Raw genomic sequence first — 15,364 nt, forward strand, 5'->3', positions numbered from 1 at the left:
AGCTCAGAAAAGTCTGAAATAGCCAACTACTCATCCCAAACTCGAAGTTTCAGACAACAAACACCTATGAGTGACTAAGAATCCTAGCTCTGAAAAGTCCAAAAAGCAAACTACACCTCCCAAATCATAATTTTCTGAAAGGACACACATATGATAGGCTAAGAAATCTATCTCAGAAAAGTCAAAAATAGCAAAATAAAAATCACAAATCAAATGGTTCAGTCAACACACACCTAAGAATGTCTAAGAAATCCAGCTCAGAAAAGTCAAAAAAATAGCAACCCACACATCCCAAATCATAGGTTTCAGACACCACACACCTACGAAAGACTAAGAAATCCAGTCATGAAAAGTCGGAAATAGCAAATTACATATCCCAAATCATAGGTTTCAGACAACACTCACCTATGAACGGCTAAGAAATCTAGCTCAGAAAAGTCAAAAATAGCAAACTAGTCATCCCAAACTATAGGATTCAGACAACAAACACCTATGAAAGGCTAAGAAATCCAGCTCAGAAAAGTCAAAATTAGCAATCCATCCATCCCAAATCATAGGTTTCAGACAACACACACCAACGAAAGACTAAGAAATCTAGCTAAGAAAAGCCCGAAATAGTAATTTACATATCCCAAATCATAGGTTTCAGACAACACTCACCTATGAACGACTAAGAAACCTAGCTCAGAAAAGTCAAAATAGCAAACTAGTCATCCCAAACTATAGGTTTTAGATAACAAACACCTATGAAAGGCTAAGAAATTCAGCTCAGAAAAGTCAAAAATAGCAAACCACCCATCCCAAATCATAGGTTTCAGACAACACACACCTATGAAAGACTAAGAAATCCCACTCAGAAAAGCCCGAAATAGTAATTTACATATCCCAAATCATAGGTTTCAGACATCATTCACCTATGAAAGACTAAGAAACCTTAGCTCAGAAAAAGCCTGAAATAGCGAAACTATTCATCCCAAACTAGAAGTTTCAGACAACAAACGCCTATGACGGACTAAGAATCATAGCTCTGAAAAGTTCAAATAGCACACTACGCATCCCAAATCATAAGTTTCAGACAACACACACCTATGAACGGCTAAGAAACCTAGCTCTGAAAAGACAAAAATAGCAAACCATTCATCCCAATCATAGGTTTCAGTCAACACACACCTATGAAAGGCTAATAAATCCAGCTCAGAAAAGTCAAAAATAGCAAACTACATATCCCAAATCATAGGTTTCAGTCAACACACACCAACAAAAGACTAAGAAGCCTAGCTCAGCAAAGTCAAAAATAGCAAACTACTCATCCCAAACTATTGGTTTCAGACAACATTCACCTACTAAATACTAAGGACACATTAGCTCAGAAAAGCCTGAACTAGCAAACTATACATCCCAAATCTTAATGTTCTAACAACACATAACTAAGAAAGGCTAAGAAACCTAGCTCATAAAATTAGAAAATAGCAAACTATAGATCAAAAAACATGGGTTTCAGAAATCAAACACCTATGAAAGACTAAGAAATCCAACTCAGAAAAGCCCAAAATAGTAATTTACATATCCCATATCTTAAGTTTCAGACAGCATTCACCAACGAAATACTATATCCCAAATCATAAGTTTCAGACAGGATTCACCTACGAAATACTAAGAAACCTTAGCTCAGAAAAGTCTGAAATAGCCAACTACTCATCCCAAACTCGAAGTTTCAGACAACAAACACCTATGAGTGACTAAGAATCCTAGCTCTGAAAAGTCCAAAAAGCAAACTATACCTCCCAAATCATAATTTTCTGAAAGGACACACCTATGAAAGGCTAAGAAATCTAGCTCAGAAAAGTCAAAAATAGCAAATTAAACATCCCAAATCATAGGTTTCAGTCAACACACACCTAAGAATGGCTATGAAATCCAGCTCAGAAAAGTAAAAAAACAGCAACCCACACACCCCCAACTCATAAGTTTCAGACATCACACACCTACGAAAGACTAAGTAATCCTGTTAAAAAAAGTCAAAAATAGCAAATTACATATTCCAAATCATATGTTTCAGACAACACACACCTACGAACGACTAAGAAACCTAACTCGGACAAGTCAAAAAATAGCAATCCACCCACCCCAAATCATAGGTTTCAGACATCACACACCTATGAAAGGCTAAGAAATCCAGCTCAGAAAAGTCAAAAATAGCAATCCACCCACCCCAAATCATAGGTTTCATACAACACACACCTATGAAAGACTAAGAAATCTAGCTTAGAAAAGTCAAAAATAGCAAACTACATATCCCAAATCATAGGTTTCAGTCAACACACACCAACGAAAGACTAAGAAACCTAGCTCAGAAAAAGTCAAAAATAGCAAACTACTCATCCCAAACTAGTGGTTTCAGACAACATTCACCTACGAAATACTAGAAAACCTTAGCTCAGAAAAGCCTGTAATAGCAAACGAGACATCCCAAATCAGACTTTTCAGACAACACACACCTATCAAAGGCTTAGAATAGTAAATAAGAAAAGCCAAAAATAGCCAACTACTCACCCCAAATCATAGGTTTCAGACACTACACACATATGAAAAGACTATGAAATCCAACTCAGAAAAGCTCGAAATAGTTATTTACATATCCCAAATCATAAGTTTCAGACAGCATTCACCTACGTAATACTAAGAAACCTTAGCCCAGAAAAGTCTGAAATAACCAACTACTCATCTCAAACCCGAAGTTTCAGACAACAAACACCTATGAGTGACTAAGAATCCTAGCTCTGAAAAGTCTAAAAAGCAAACTACACCTCCCAAATCATAATTTTCTGAAATGACACACATATGATAGGCTAAGAAATCTAGATAAGAAAAGTCAAAAATATCAAATTAACCATCACAAATCATAGTTTTCATTCAACACACACCTAGGAATGGCTAATAAATCCAGCTCATAAAAGTCAAAAAATAGCAACCCACACATCCCAAATCATAGGTTTCAGACACCACACACCTACGAAAGACTAAGAAATCTGGTTATGAAAAGTCGGAAATTGCAAATTACATATCCCAAATCATAGGTTTCAGACAACACTCACCTATGAACGGCTAAGAAACCTAGCTCAGAAAAGTCAAAAATAGCAAACTAGTCAGCCCAAACTATAGGTTTCAGACAACAAACACCTATGAAAGGCTAAGAAATCCAGCTCAGAAAAGTCAAACGTAGCAATCCACCCATCCCAAATCATAGGTTTCAGTCAACACACACCTACGAAAGACTAAGAAATCCAACTCAGAAAAGTCAAAAATAGCAAAGTACATATCCCAAATCATTGGTTTCAGTCAACACACACCAACGAAAGACTAAGAAACCTAGCTCAGAAAAGACAAAAATAGCAAATTACTCATCCCAAACTATTGGTTTCAAACAACATTCACCTACGAAATACTAGACAACTTTAGCTCAGAAAAGCCTGAAATAGCAAACTATACATCCCAAATCATAATTTTCTGACAACGCATACCTATGAAAGGCTAAGAAATCCAGCTCAGAAAAGTCGAAAATAGCAAACTACACATCCCAAATCATAAGTTTCAGACACCACACACCAATGAAAGACTAATAAATACAACTCAGAAAAGTCAAAAATAGCAAACTACATATACCAAATCATAAGTTTCAGTCAACACACACCAACGATAGGCTAAGAAACCTAGCTCATAAAAGCCTGAAATAGCAAAGTACTCATCCCAAACTATTGGTTTCAGACAACATTCACCTATGAAATACTATGAAACCTTAGCTCAGAAAAGCTTGAAGTAGCAAACTACACATCCCAAATCATGGGTTTCAGACAACTCACATCAACGAAATACGGGTGCTCGGGGAGAGCCTTTGAGGGTATGTGGGTGCCTTGAGGATCGGTGGTCCTTGGGGAGCTCGGGGGGACCTTTGGGGACCGGGGGAGGGCCTTTGGGGGTCTGAGGAGGGCGTTTGGGGGATAACATTTCGAAATTTTTACTTTTTAGTTTACTTTTTTTTTGCGGCGCATCCCTGCAGCGCATCTTCCAGCACGTTCCTGCGGTGCCTTCCTGTGTCGCACCCCCCATGGCACGGTACTAACCGACGGTGCCTCCCTGTGGCCCATCCTGTAGGACTTTCCTGGCCCATGGCGCATCCTGGTGGCGCTTCTCTAGCCCGGGGGACCTTTGGGGACCGGGGGAGGGCGTTTGGGGCACTGGGCGGGCCTTGGGGGGTGGGGGGGGCACTTGAGGCCGGATTGGGGGTTTGGGCGCCCGGGGGCCCTTGGGGAGCGAAGAGAGGACCGTGGGGGAGCCGGGGGGCCCGTGGGGCGCCGGAGGGACTTTTGGTGACTGGTGGAGGGCCTGTGGCACCCCGTTGGTCTTTTGGGAGCTCGCTGGGCCTGTGGGGGGCCGGGGGCGGGTCTTTGGGGGTCTGGGGTGGGCCTTTGGGGGCGCCGGTGGCCCTTTGGGAGCTTGGGGGACCTTTGAGGACAGGGGGCTTCCTTTGGGGTTGGGGTAGGGGGATCAGAACCCTTTGGGGTTGGGGTAGAGGACCTCACAACACTGTTCAAATGAAACTTGTGCATTATAACGACCACAGAGTTTCACCCTCAAATCCTCTTCCAAAATCTCTTCAAAAATCTTTCGCCGAAATAATTCCATAACCTGTCTAAAAAAGTTTCGCCAAAATTATCCCTAAACGTAATTCAGCGTGTTCCTTTTGTTTTTGGCATCTCTGCGCTAATGCATTTCAAATTAATAAGAAACCTGATTCCCGCGCTAAAACAATTCATCGTTAAGATGTTTCATGGAGAATTGTTTTCATGGCGTTTGGTTATTAATATCTTTTGGAGTTCGACCAGTAGAACTGTTCCCGATGCAAAGACATTAATGACTTGGATCTATTCCTGGAGCAGTACCTGTCAGACATTACTAAACTTTGCCCGGAAACAATTTGATTAATGACTGACAGCAAAGTGATAAAAAAATACTGTTTTTCCATTCTCACTGACAAAAACCATGAAACATACATAAATTGCTGTTGACATCCATGAAAGTGAGAAAGTTCCTGTTTTTTCATTCTCACTGACAAAAACCATAAAACAGACAAAATTCCTGGTTTTTCAAGTGAGAAAATTCCTGTTTTTTCATTCTCAGTGAGAAAACCATAAACCACGTGGTGTAGTCACGAGTATAAGATAGCCTTCTACTTACGTATATGAGGAAGTTGGTCCCCTCGTCAATACCTCGCTCTTTACGCTAAAGTTCGAATTTTGTTAAATAATGCCCGATATAAGCGATAATTTGTTTGTGTTATTTTCCGTCCAATCTTAGCATTTAATTTTACCTGAAGCAGCTTCATCACTATGATTTTTATGTGATAATAAACCAAAGATATTTTATTTCTTCAGCTTGTGGTTGTTCTTAAATAAAAAAAAAAAAAGTTTTTCCAACTAAAAGTAAGGAATAATATTAAAACTCAAAATAAATATAAATTATTACGTATATCTTCTAAAGATCTTTTCTTTCATTCATTTCAGTCATTTGATAATTCCTCAACTTATGACTTTCATTTTCATTAAAATAGTTTCGACCTCTTTGTCCGTTTCGTTGCTGTGCCTTACAAAATTCGTTCCACAAATATCCCTACTTCAAGTTACGTGGGAGAATCTTTCCATGGAGAAATTTCTCGTGGGGGAAGGGAATTTTCCATGGAGGGAGAGCTGGATTTCCCGAAATTATTCAAAAACGATCTGCAATTAAATAAAAATTAAATAAAACGATCTGCAATTGAAAAAAAAACAAGTTTTTTCAACTGAAAGTAAGAAGCAACATTAAAACTTAAAACGAACAGAAAATACTACGTATATGATGGGTTATCTCTCCTCAATAGCTTTTTCTTACACTAAAGTTTCTTTTTTAACTTTTAAAAGAGGTTATTATTCTAATTAAACAGCCTTTGTGATTCAGGATTCATTCTTATATAACTGGAACAAAAGTCAAACTTAGGTTATTGTAAGGTTATTATTAGTTTTAAAAAAAAGCAAAACTGATTTGCAATTTTCGTTTTAATTATTCATGTACGGTGAGCAAAATTCAAAACCCACCTTAATTCAAAAAAGTTCAGAAATTAAATAAAAAAAAAGTTTTTTTTTAATGAAAACAAGGAGCGACATTAAAACTTAAAACGAACAGAAATTATTCCGTATATGAAAGGGGTTGTCCCCACCTCAGCGCCCCACTCTTTACGCTGAAGTTTTTTTTTTACTGTTTTATATAGGCTAGTAGAGTTGTGAGAAAGAGTCAAACTTTAGCGTAAAGAGCGGGGCGCTGAGGAGGGAACACCCCCTTTCATATAGGCTACAGAATAATTTCTGTTCATTTTAAGTTTTAATGTCGCTCCTTACTTTCAGTTAAAAACTTATTTTCGACGTAACACCTTTAAATTATGTGTTGTTTTCTTAGAATACACTGCCGTTCTAAGACGAAAAAATAAACTTTCAAATGGGGATAAATCCATTTATTTAGACAGTGAAAAAATAGGTACAAAAGTCCAGATATTTCGGTCACATACACAGCGACCGTCTTCAGTAGAAATACTAAAATAATAAAATTGAAACTAGCATATTTATATGTAACAAAATAAGTAACTTTTCGGGTCATTCACAAAATAATGAACTTCAGGATTATTCACTGGATTATTTTCAGAGAGAGTTCATTGACAAAGTTCCTTCAAAGTTCTTGATGTAAATTTTCTTCTTTAATCTTGCCCAAATGTAAAACAAATTTCCAATGAAAGTGGTAAAGCCTTCCGTGTCTTCTAATTGCGAACTAAATGTTGAGTTTTTAGATGTTTACTGGGTTGGTCTGAAGACGGTCGCTGTATATGTGACCGAAATATCTGGACTTTTGTACCTGTTTTTTCACTGTCTAAATAAATGGATTTATCCCCATTTGAAAGTTTATTTGTTAGCTAAAAACTTGTTTTTTTTATTTAATATTATATAGATTTCGAAAGTTGATGGATATAGATAGAGAATTCGTCAAGATAGAGAACCAAGTTTGGTTCTGTCACAAGACTGTAACCCCATTATATAACGGTAAAGAAAAAACACAATACTATTTTTATTAGTATTAATTTAAAGAATGTTTTCCGCAAAATAAGTTTTTCAAAGAAAAGTAAAGAGTTCCGTAAAACCAAAAATGAGCAGAAATAAAGTCAAATAATCCTCCAAGCGTAAAAATACCACAAATCACTATCAATAAATAAATTATACCCAAAACGAGAATATATTAAAATAAATAACCGCGTTAAACTCAAAACAAGTAGAAAATAACACGAGTAGGGCTGATAATCCCCCATGCATTCTCAAGACCAGAACACGATTTGCACTTTACTTGAAAAAAAAAATGAACGTAGATTGTCAATTTAATGTACATATACAGATATTTATTCCTCCAAGTCTTAATTTTATTAAAGTTAAAAATAAAAAAAATGATGGTATTTGACACATAAAAGTTTGACTTTTTGTCCCAATTCAGTAAGAACGAATACTGAAACACAAGTATTTTTTTTTTAAATAAGTAAGTATTTCAGTTCGTTTTGATGTTGCTCCTTACTTTCATTTGAATAAACTTGTTTTTTTTTGTTTTTTTTTTCTTTACTTAATTTCTTCTCACATTGGCTTTCTTTGGCATTAAGAATCAATTTGATAAACTTTGGGTCACTGGAAAAATTTGGACCAGAAGATTATTTGGATGTTTTTCTTGGCAGAAACTCTAGCTACTCCTCTGAACGCAGGGGCACCGATTGGAGGGCAGGACGCAATTAACTCTCCTTAAGTTTTATTACTCCTCTAGATTTAAAAGAAATACTTCTTTGGTATTTCCATTCTATAAAAGATAATAAATAAACGATATTACCACCCTAGATTTTGAAAAATATTTTGGTACTTAAGCTACGTTTTATCCCAACCACGCTCAAGAAGTGAAGTTAGGGTAATCATAATGAAATATACCAAAATGTGATGAAAATAATATTTTAGTAACAAAATTATGGAAACTACAGCAGTTATGGAAAACAGGCCGCCCAGAACGCATTATATCAATTATCTAACCTAACCAGCTCTATATATTAAATATTTAATTTAAATATACCTGCATAGTAGTTTATCTCACTCAGGCTAAGCTAATTATCTCCGAATGCAGACGGAGAAACTGGTTTTACTCAGATCAAGAACATGAATGTGGTTGGGATAACACGTAAGTACCAATACTTTTTTGGCATCTTCATTTTAAGAAATGTAAAAAATTCCTTGCCCTCCCCATAAGTATTCAATTTTTTGTGAATCAGCACTCTTTGTCGAGAATTGGTCACATCAAAATTTTACTTAGTTGACTAGAACTCCTTAACTTTCCATATTAAACTACGCTTGTATAAAAATCAAACGTTTATTCACAAATTATTCTTTCTAAAACTTTTATTAAACCACGACAGTTCCAAACAATAGTGGCTTGTGTCTGTACCATTTTTGTAAGTACATGCAAAGTTTGGGAGGGATTCAAAACGTTCAAAGCTCTGCTCCAAAATCCAAAAGGCACCATAATAATCATCATCACGATTATGCACTTCCATAGCAATTTGTTTCACATTCATCAACACCCCAGATTCAAGCATCTCTAGCAATGCCTCATATTCTGCCCCTTCTATGTCTATTTTAAGCACGTCTATTATTTTATTACTATGGCCAAATTTGTCGACTAATGTCCCTAAAGTTCTAAGCTGCCAGCCTCCTGGATTACTCAAGTCGTCAACTTTTCCAAGTCCAAAATTGTAGAAATGAATATTCTTAGAATATTTAAATGGTTTTTTACCAATGCTTGGATCAAAGGCTAACACTTTACAGCCGTATTTCTGCATAGCCTCCTCAAAGCTCCAGTCATTATTCACACCAAAACTATATATTAGACATTTTCCATTTGGATCTGGCATTACATCACTGTCTAAACATAATGTCTTATTTCCATCATAGTAATTTTTAAAATAAAATTTTCCCCCAAAAGATTTCTTAGACTTACAGGCGTTTTCGTTGCGCCAAGTGAAAAAGCGCTGGCTATCATTACTATTAGCCAAAAAAGGTCTCTGAAACTTGCCATATCCTTTGACAGGTTCTTCTGGAATATATCTATAGTAAACCCTGAAAATACAGAATATTCCGACAACAACAAGCACTTTTCGCGCTTTCCTTGCGCTTGAGCTGGAACGTAACATATCAATGAGATGACAAAGACTAAATCAACCTGTTTAGGTTGCAACATGCATTATACCCTGTTTACCGCAAGGCATAAACGAAACGTTCATTGACATGAAGTTGTGGATCGAAATAATACTGGGGATTGAGGATTAACCCTCCACCTCCCCCTTGCCATGAAGTTGCTAACATGCAGTAAATATCATAAATTGTTGTGTAGTTATCGTTATGTTTCATTCCAAAAGAAAGAAGTGAAAGGAATTTCCTGGTTTTCACAAATGAGCTTGATGTCCTAAATACTTAAACGATTCTTCAGTTTTTTTTCTAAGACCTATTGAACAGGGCAATTCTTTCAACAGTAATTTCTAGAAATGAAAACCCGAGGGGATGGGGAGCTCAACACCTTGCTCTTCCTATATCAAAATGGATATCTTAAGGTAAATATCACCCAGCGTGTATTACGATCCTCGTATTTCACTCTCCATAGTTAAAAGGAAAGCTTTTTTCCCCTGTGCCATGTGATGAAAGTTTTTATTCGACACAGCTCGTCCACAAAACGTTGAACCGACGATTTCTGGAATGAACCTAATAGTCTTGTGCATTTCCCAATAAGGGGGCTCTACTGAATTGTTTTAAGATGTACTTACTAATATTTCCCAACATGTTTAGGATTATCTATTTTGTGAGGAAGAATTAGCGACAGAACTGCATGGCTTAAAAAATAATAAGGCCTCTGGTGCTGATATTGCGATAAATGAGTTTCTTTAATATGGTGTTCATGAAATTAGAAATAAGTTACTAAAGATTAAAACTATGATTTTTGAACAAGAAGCACAAGTACCTAGCGATTTTAGGAAAACTCTGATTAAACCCCTGTATAAGACAAGTGGTAAGAGTGAGCCTGGTAATTATAGAGACAGCGGTTTGGAGGCTTGACACTGGTTATAGGACATTGAGGAGAGACACTGGTTATAGAGGCTTGGTTTCTGTCGGTAGAAAATTACTTAGCATGAGGGTACTTTTTAGACACAGCGATGTTGTAAATAAAATTTTAAGAAAATAACAGTGTGGTTTTAGGAAGGGTTGAGGATGTGTTCACGAAATTTTCACCGTTAGATTAATACTTGAGTAGTCCCTAAGTTACCAAACTCCTTTAGTCTTCAGTTTTGTAGACTATGAGCAGGTGTTTGATTCAGCTGATAGAAGAGCTTTGGCAGGGCTGGAAAAAGGGCGATTGGAACGATTTGGCCCGATCGGGCCCCGGTTTTGAAAGGGCCCCATGCCGCCATGAAAATGACCAATTGACTTTCGAAATTGAGAAATGTTCTTAACAATTCCAGTAAGCGTTGGTTCTGGAGAGAGATTATTTTCTAGGCTAAAACCAATAAAAAAACAACTATGTGATATCAACAATAAATCAGGATAGACTAAATAGTTTAGCAATCATGTTGACTGAAAGTTAATACACAAGAAAAATAGATTTTGAAACCGTTTAAGAAGCATTTGCAGAACAAAAATTTAGAAATATGTAAGTTCATGTGCCTATATTCGGTGATGTAAATTTCAAAATGTATTTTCAGCAGTTTCATAATATCTAGGGGACACAAACGTAAATAAAGTTGGCACAATATTAGTAAAAAAAAGAACAAAAGAGGACCAAACCGTAAGCTCAAAATAAAGAAACTGGACCTTCGAACGAAACAAGATCAAGAGAACGAACTGAGAAACGTAAATGTACAACGAGTGATAATGAAAAATCTAGAGTCCTAGACCATCAAAAGTGACAAGACGAATCCAAGCAACTAAGACAAAAGGCACTGAAAAATGTCTGAAGCAATTATAAACGAAAATAAAGATAAAAGAGATATGTAGTTAAAATACTAGCGAAACCAATAATTACAACAAGTCAAAAACGAAATTGAATAACATGGAAATTTGCAGTTAAAAGATAAGTGGCAGCGAGAGTCAAAACGACTCAAAAACAAAAGTGAAGGAAATGAAAAAGCGGTTACAAGTCATGCGACAATTAGAATCAGAATGAATCAAAATGAAATGAAGAACAGAGAAATGTGTGGTTAGAGAATATACGACCGTGAGAACAAAGAAGTATGCAGTTAAAAAATAATCAGCAGCGATAAATACAAGCAACAGCAGGAATCAGAACTTGTCAAAGGTGAAAGTGAAGAACAAAGAATTGCAGGGTTAGCAGACACGCTAAGGCAAGTATATAGAGCATCGAAAATGACGGTGAAGAGCAAAGAATTGTGCTGTTAAAGGACAGCGAGAATCAGAACGAGTATTAAACGAAAGTAAAGAAGATAAAAAGGTACTTGTGTACATAATGGTACACACTCAAGAATAAAGTAATCTTATTTGTTTGTATTAAGAGACAATTAGCTTATGCTCAGTGGAAAACAAGTGACGGGTGACAGAATATATTGGACTTATTTAGTTTGAGCTATATATATTTGCACATTAGGGGGATGGGGTAAAGTATTTGGAAAGCGTGAAGGTAGAAAACAAATCTTACTTCATAATATGCAGAATAATTGTAGCTCACATATTTTGCGTGCACACCCGCTATATTTTACTTTCTCTACCCTCTAATTTGCAAAAATATAACCCAAGTTTGTTTATAAAGTCTTATATTTTCATTATATTTTGGTATATTTCAAAAGGACTGACCTAACTTCACTTCTCGAGTGTGTATCATTATTCACACAAGTACCGAAGAAAGATTATGTTAGAAGATCAGCACCATCACAATCTTCGATGCCAGCAAATTGTGGCAAAAAAAACAAAAAAAAAACAGTACCAACCTACAAAGATGACGTAAACTACGCAAGTGCTATTTACAAGTCAATGGGACCCCTAAACACTGTATGCATTTACTGTAGAGTCATCCACTCTTCCTCAGGAAAATAGCCAACAAAGATGATTGATTTGGGGACTGCTGCATGCTTGGTTGAATTGCATTACTGCATCAATAATTTTCAAATGAATGTGTTTGGTCTATTGTAGGACATCACCCCCTCTCTAAAGAGTTCCAAAAACCAATACGAAATACCCCTGATGGTGATTTTGAACCATATTCATATAGCTAAATGTACTTTTTAGATCCCGATGGAGATGTTAAAGAACACGTTTCACATCTTTTAAATAATTGGATCACTCGTAACCCAATAGATCTCAAGGAAGAAATATTGTGAGACACAAACAGCTATGCTATTCTTACACACACATTTATATGCTGGATTTTAATTTTGTTGAAACATCTAATATATAGAGGGGGCCCAGCAAAAAAACTCCAATCGGGACCCCCACCTAGTCGATCCGGCTTCATAGGCTTTATCCTTGCATGGTATAACAGTGTCGCTCTAGCCGAGTGGTTGGCGCTGGACTTGGAATCCGTTGTCCAAAGGACGGCGGATTGATCCCTGGTGTGGCCACTTATTTGGTTTGAGACAAGGGTCAGTGATGTGACTCCGTAATCTCAGCCAGGGTAGACCCAGCTCTAAATAGGTACCTGGAGAAATCTGGGGAAGGTAAGGAGGAAGAGCGTGCAAAAGCACAGGATGGCTGCCCCGCTCCATTCCACTTTCTGGTTGAAGGGCCTTTAAACGGAGATCAGGACCGCCTGTTTGGACTGTTATGGTCTAGTGCCGTATCCTTTACCTAACCTCTATACCAGACAAATACAAAAGTGCCATGCACGAGAATTACATTGCTGCGGTTAAGGTACGAAATGAGGTTAGTGGCGAATGACTCGCTTAATGGTCTTATTGCTTATAGTTTTTGGCTTTTATTGTATTGTATTTATCTTTTAAATTGTTTTGGTTTCTTCATTGTTTTTTTTTGCATAGGCTTTTCACGTTTGTTTTTTTGGTTTTTTCTTCGGCATTTTCCTTGAATATGTTATTTTGTTCTCGCTGAAGAAGAAAGGCGGTTGTCCTTTCGCTTTGTGTGTTTCTTCAGTTATCTCGTTTAGCCTTAAAAAACCCAATTTTTTATCATTTTCTTTTGTTATTAAATAAAAAAAACAAGTTTTTTTAACTGAAAGTAAGGAACGACGTTAAAACTTAAAACGAACAGAAATTATTCCGTATATGAAGGGGGCTGTCCCCTCCTCAACGCCTCGCTCTTTACGCTAAAGTTTTTTTATTGTTTAAAAAAATAGAGTTGTGAGAAAGTCAAACTTTAGCGTAAAGAGCGAGGCGTTGAGGAGGGGACAGCCCCTTCATATACGGAATAATTTCTGTTCGTTTTAAGTTTTAACGTCGTTCCTTACTTTCAGTTAAAAAAACTTGTTTTTTTTATTTAATTTTTGAACATTTTTGAATTAATGCAGGTTTTGATTTTGGCTCACCGTACATGAATAATTAAAACAAAATTTCATATTATTTGGTTAAATGGCTTTCTCGAAACTTGTTTAATTTTATTTACGAACGTTTTTATTAGTAATAAATATACGTAACTTAGAATTAACTTACGTAACGAACTTCTATATTCATAAATTTTTAACACGTATATTAGGGGGTTCGCCCCCTAGTCAATACCCTGCTCTTTAAACTATAGTTCGAATTTTTTTTTACAGTTCTTTAAAAATGACCTCTTAATAACAATCAGTTGATAATTTGAAAAACTTGTTTTTTTTTTATTTAATTCCTGATCTTTTTCTTTAATAATGCTGGGAAATCCGGCGCCCCCTTCATAGCAATGTCCCTTCCCCCATGAAAACTTCCTTCATGGAAAGATCCTTCCATATAGCCCCAGACCCTCTCCTTCCCCCACCTACCAGAAAAAATCTCCTCTGAAAAAGTCTGTATACTTCCCAATAACCAATACTATCTGTTAACATTGAGTAAAGTTCATAACTTTCAGCCCTCCCCTGGGGACTTTGGGGATCAAGTCATCCTAAAAGACATTTTTATCATATTTTAGACCATATTAAACAAAATGGCTATATCGAAATTTTGATCGGATGACTTTGGGAAAAAATGAGCTTAGGAGGGGGCCTAATTGCCCTCCATTTTTTTTGTCACTTGAACAGAGCACTAGAAGTTTTGTTTGCTTTTCCAATTAGCCCTCCTATGATATTCTCGGACGACTGGGCCGATACGATCACCCCTGGGAAAAAAAAAAAAAAAAACAAACAAACAAACAAATAAACACGCATCCGTGATCTTTCTTCTGGCAAAAAATGCAAAAATCCACATTTTTGTAGATAGGAGCTTGAAACCTCTACAGTAGGGTTCTCTGATACGCTGAATATGATGGTGTGATTTTCATTAAGGTTCTATAACTTTTAGGGGTCTTTCCCCTTTTTTTGAAAATCAGCCAAATTTTCTCAGGCGCGTAACTTTTGATGGGTAGCTCTAAACTTGATGAAAGTTATATATTTGAAATCAGCATTGAAATCTGATTCTTTTGATATATCTATTGGTATCAAAAACCCGTTTTCTAGAGTTTCGGTTACCATTGAGCCGGGGCGCTCCTTACTTACAGTTCGTTACCACGAACTGTTTGATGTTAGTGGCAGGTTTCATATTAAATCTAGGTGAAAGTTTTAGCAAAATGATTGAACTTTTAGAGGTTTTGCACGTTCAAGGTGGAAGAATAGCTTAAAAAATTAATATTAACGTGATTAAGTTGCTAAGGCTAGGAATAGTTGAATTTGAAAAGGTGATTTTGGGGAGCAATAAGATTAATCAAGCGGACAGCTTCATTTATCTAAGTTGTATAAAACAGTTCGTGTTAACGAACTGTAAGTAAGGAGCGATATGGCTCAATAGTAACCAAAAGTCTTTGAAACAGAGCCTTGATGGCATTAGATACATCAAAAGAATCAAATTTTGATGCTTATTTGAAATATGTAAAATTCATCAGTTTCAGTTTAATGGCACCTATCAAAAGTTACGAGCCTGAGAAACTTTATCCAATTTTTAAAAAGGGGGGAAACACCCCCCCCCCCATATGAAGTTATCTAAATGAAAATTACACCTTTAGATTCAACATACCAGAGAACCCTACTCTACAGGTTTCAAGCTCCAATGTACAAAAATGTGGAATTTTGGATTTTTACCCGGTGAAAG

At 36.5% G+C, this 15,364-nt stretch overlaps 1 protein-coding gene across 1 annotated transcript; it reads right to left on the reverse strand.

Annotated features, from left to right (window-relative positions):
* Positions 1 to 8,258: 8,258 nt before the first annotated feature.
* LOC148955581 (putative methyltransferase-like protein 24) lies at positions 8,259 to 9,292 on the reverse strand. The gene has a single exon (XM_089108257.1). The coding sequence runs from the start codon at positions 9,290 to 9,292 to the stop codon at positions 8,477 to 8,479; it is 816 nt and encodes a 271-aa protein (XP_088964383.1). The 3' UTR covers positions 8,259 to 8,476.
* Positions 9,293 to 15,364: the final 6,072 nt, after the last annotated feature.

Source organism: Artemia sp. Qi Xiang Cuo, chromosome 2 (genome assembly GCF_049724085.1).
Source record: "Artemia sp. Qi Xiang Cuo chromosome 2, ASM4972408v1, whole genome shotgun sequence".
Lineage (NCBI taxonomy): Eukaryota > Metazoa > Arthropoda > Branchiopoda > Anostraca > Artemiidae > Artemia > Artemia sp. Qi Xiang Cuo.

What these genes read in the sequence shown, in the direction of transcription:
- LOC148955581 (XM_089108257.1), bottom strand. Translation starts at nt 9,292, where the DNA reads ATGTTACGTTCCAGCTCAAGCGCAAGGAAAGCGCGAAAAGTGCTTGTT.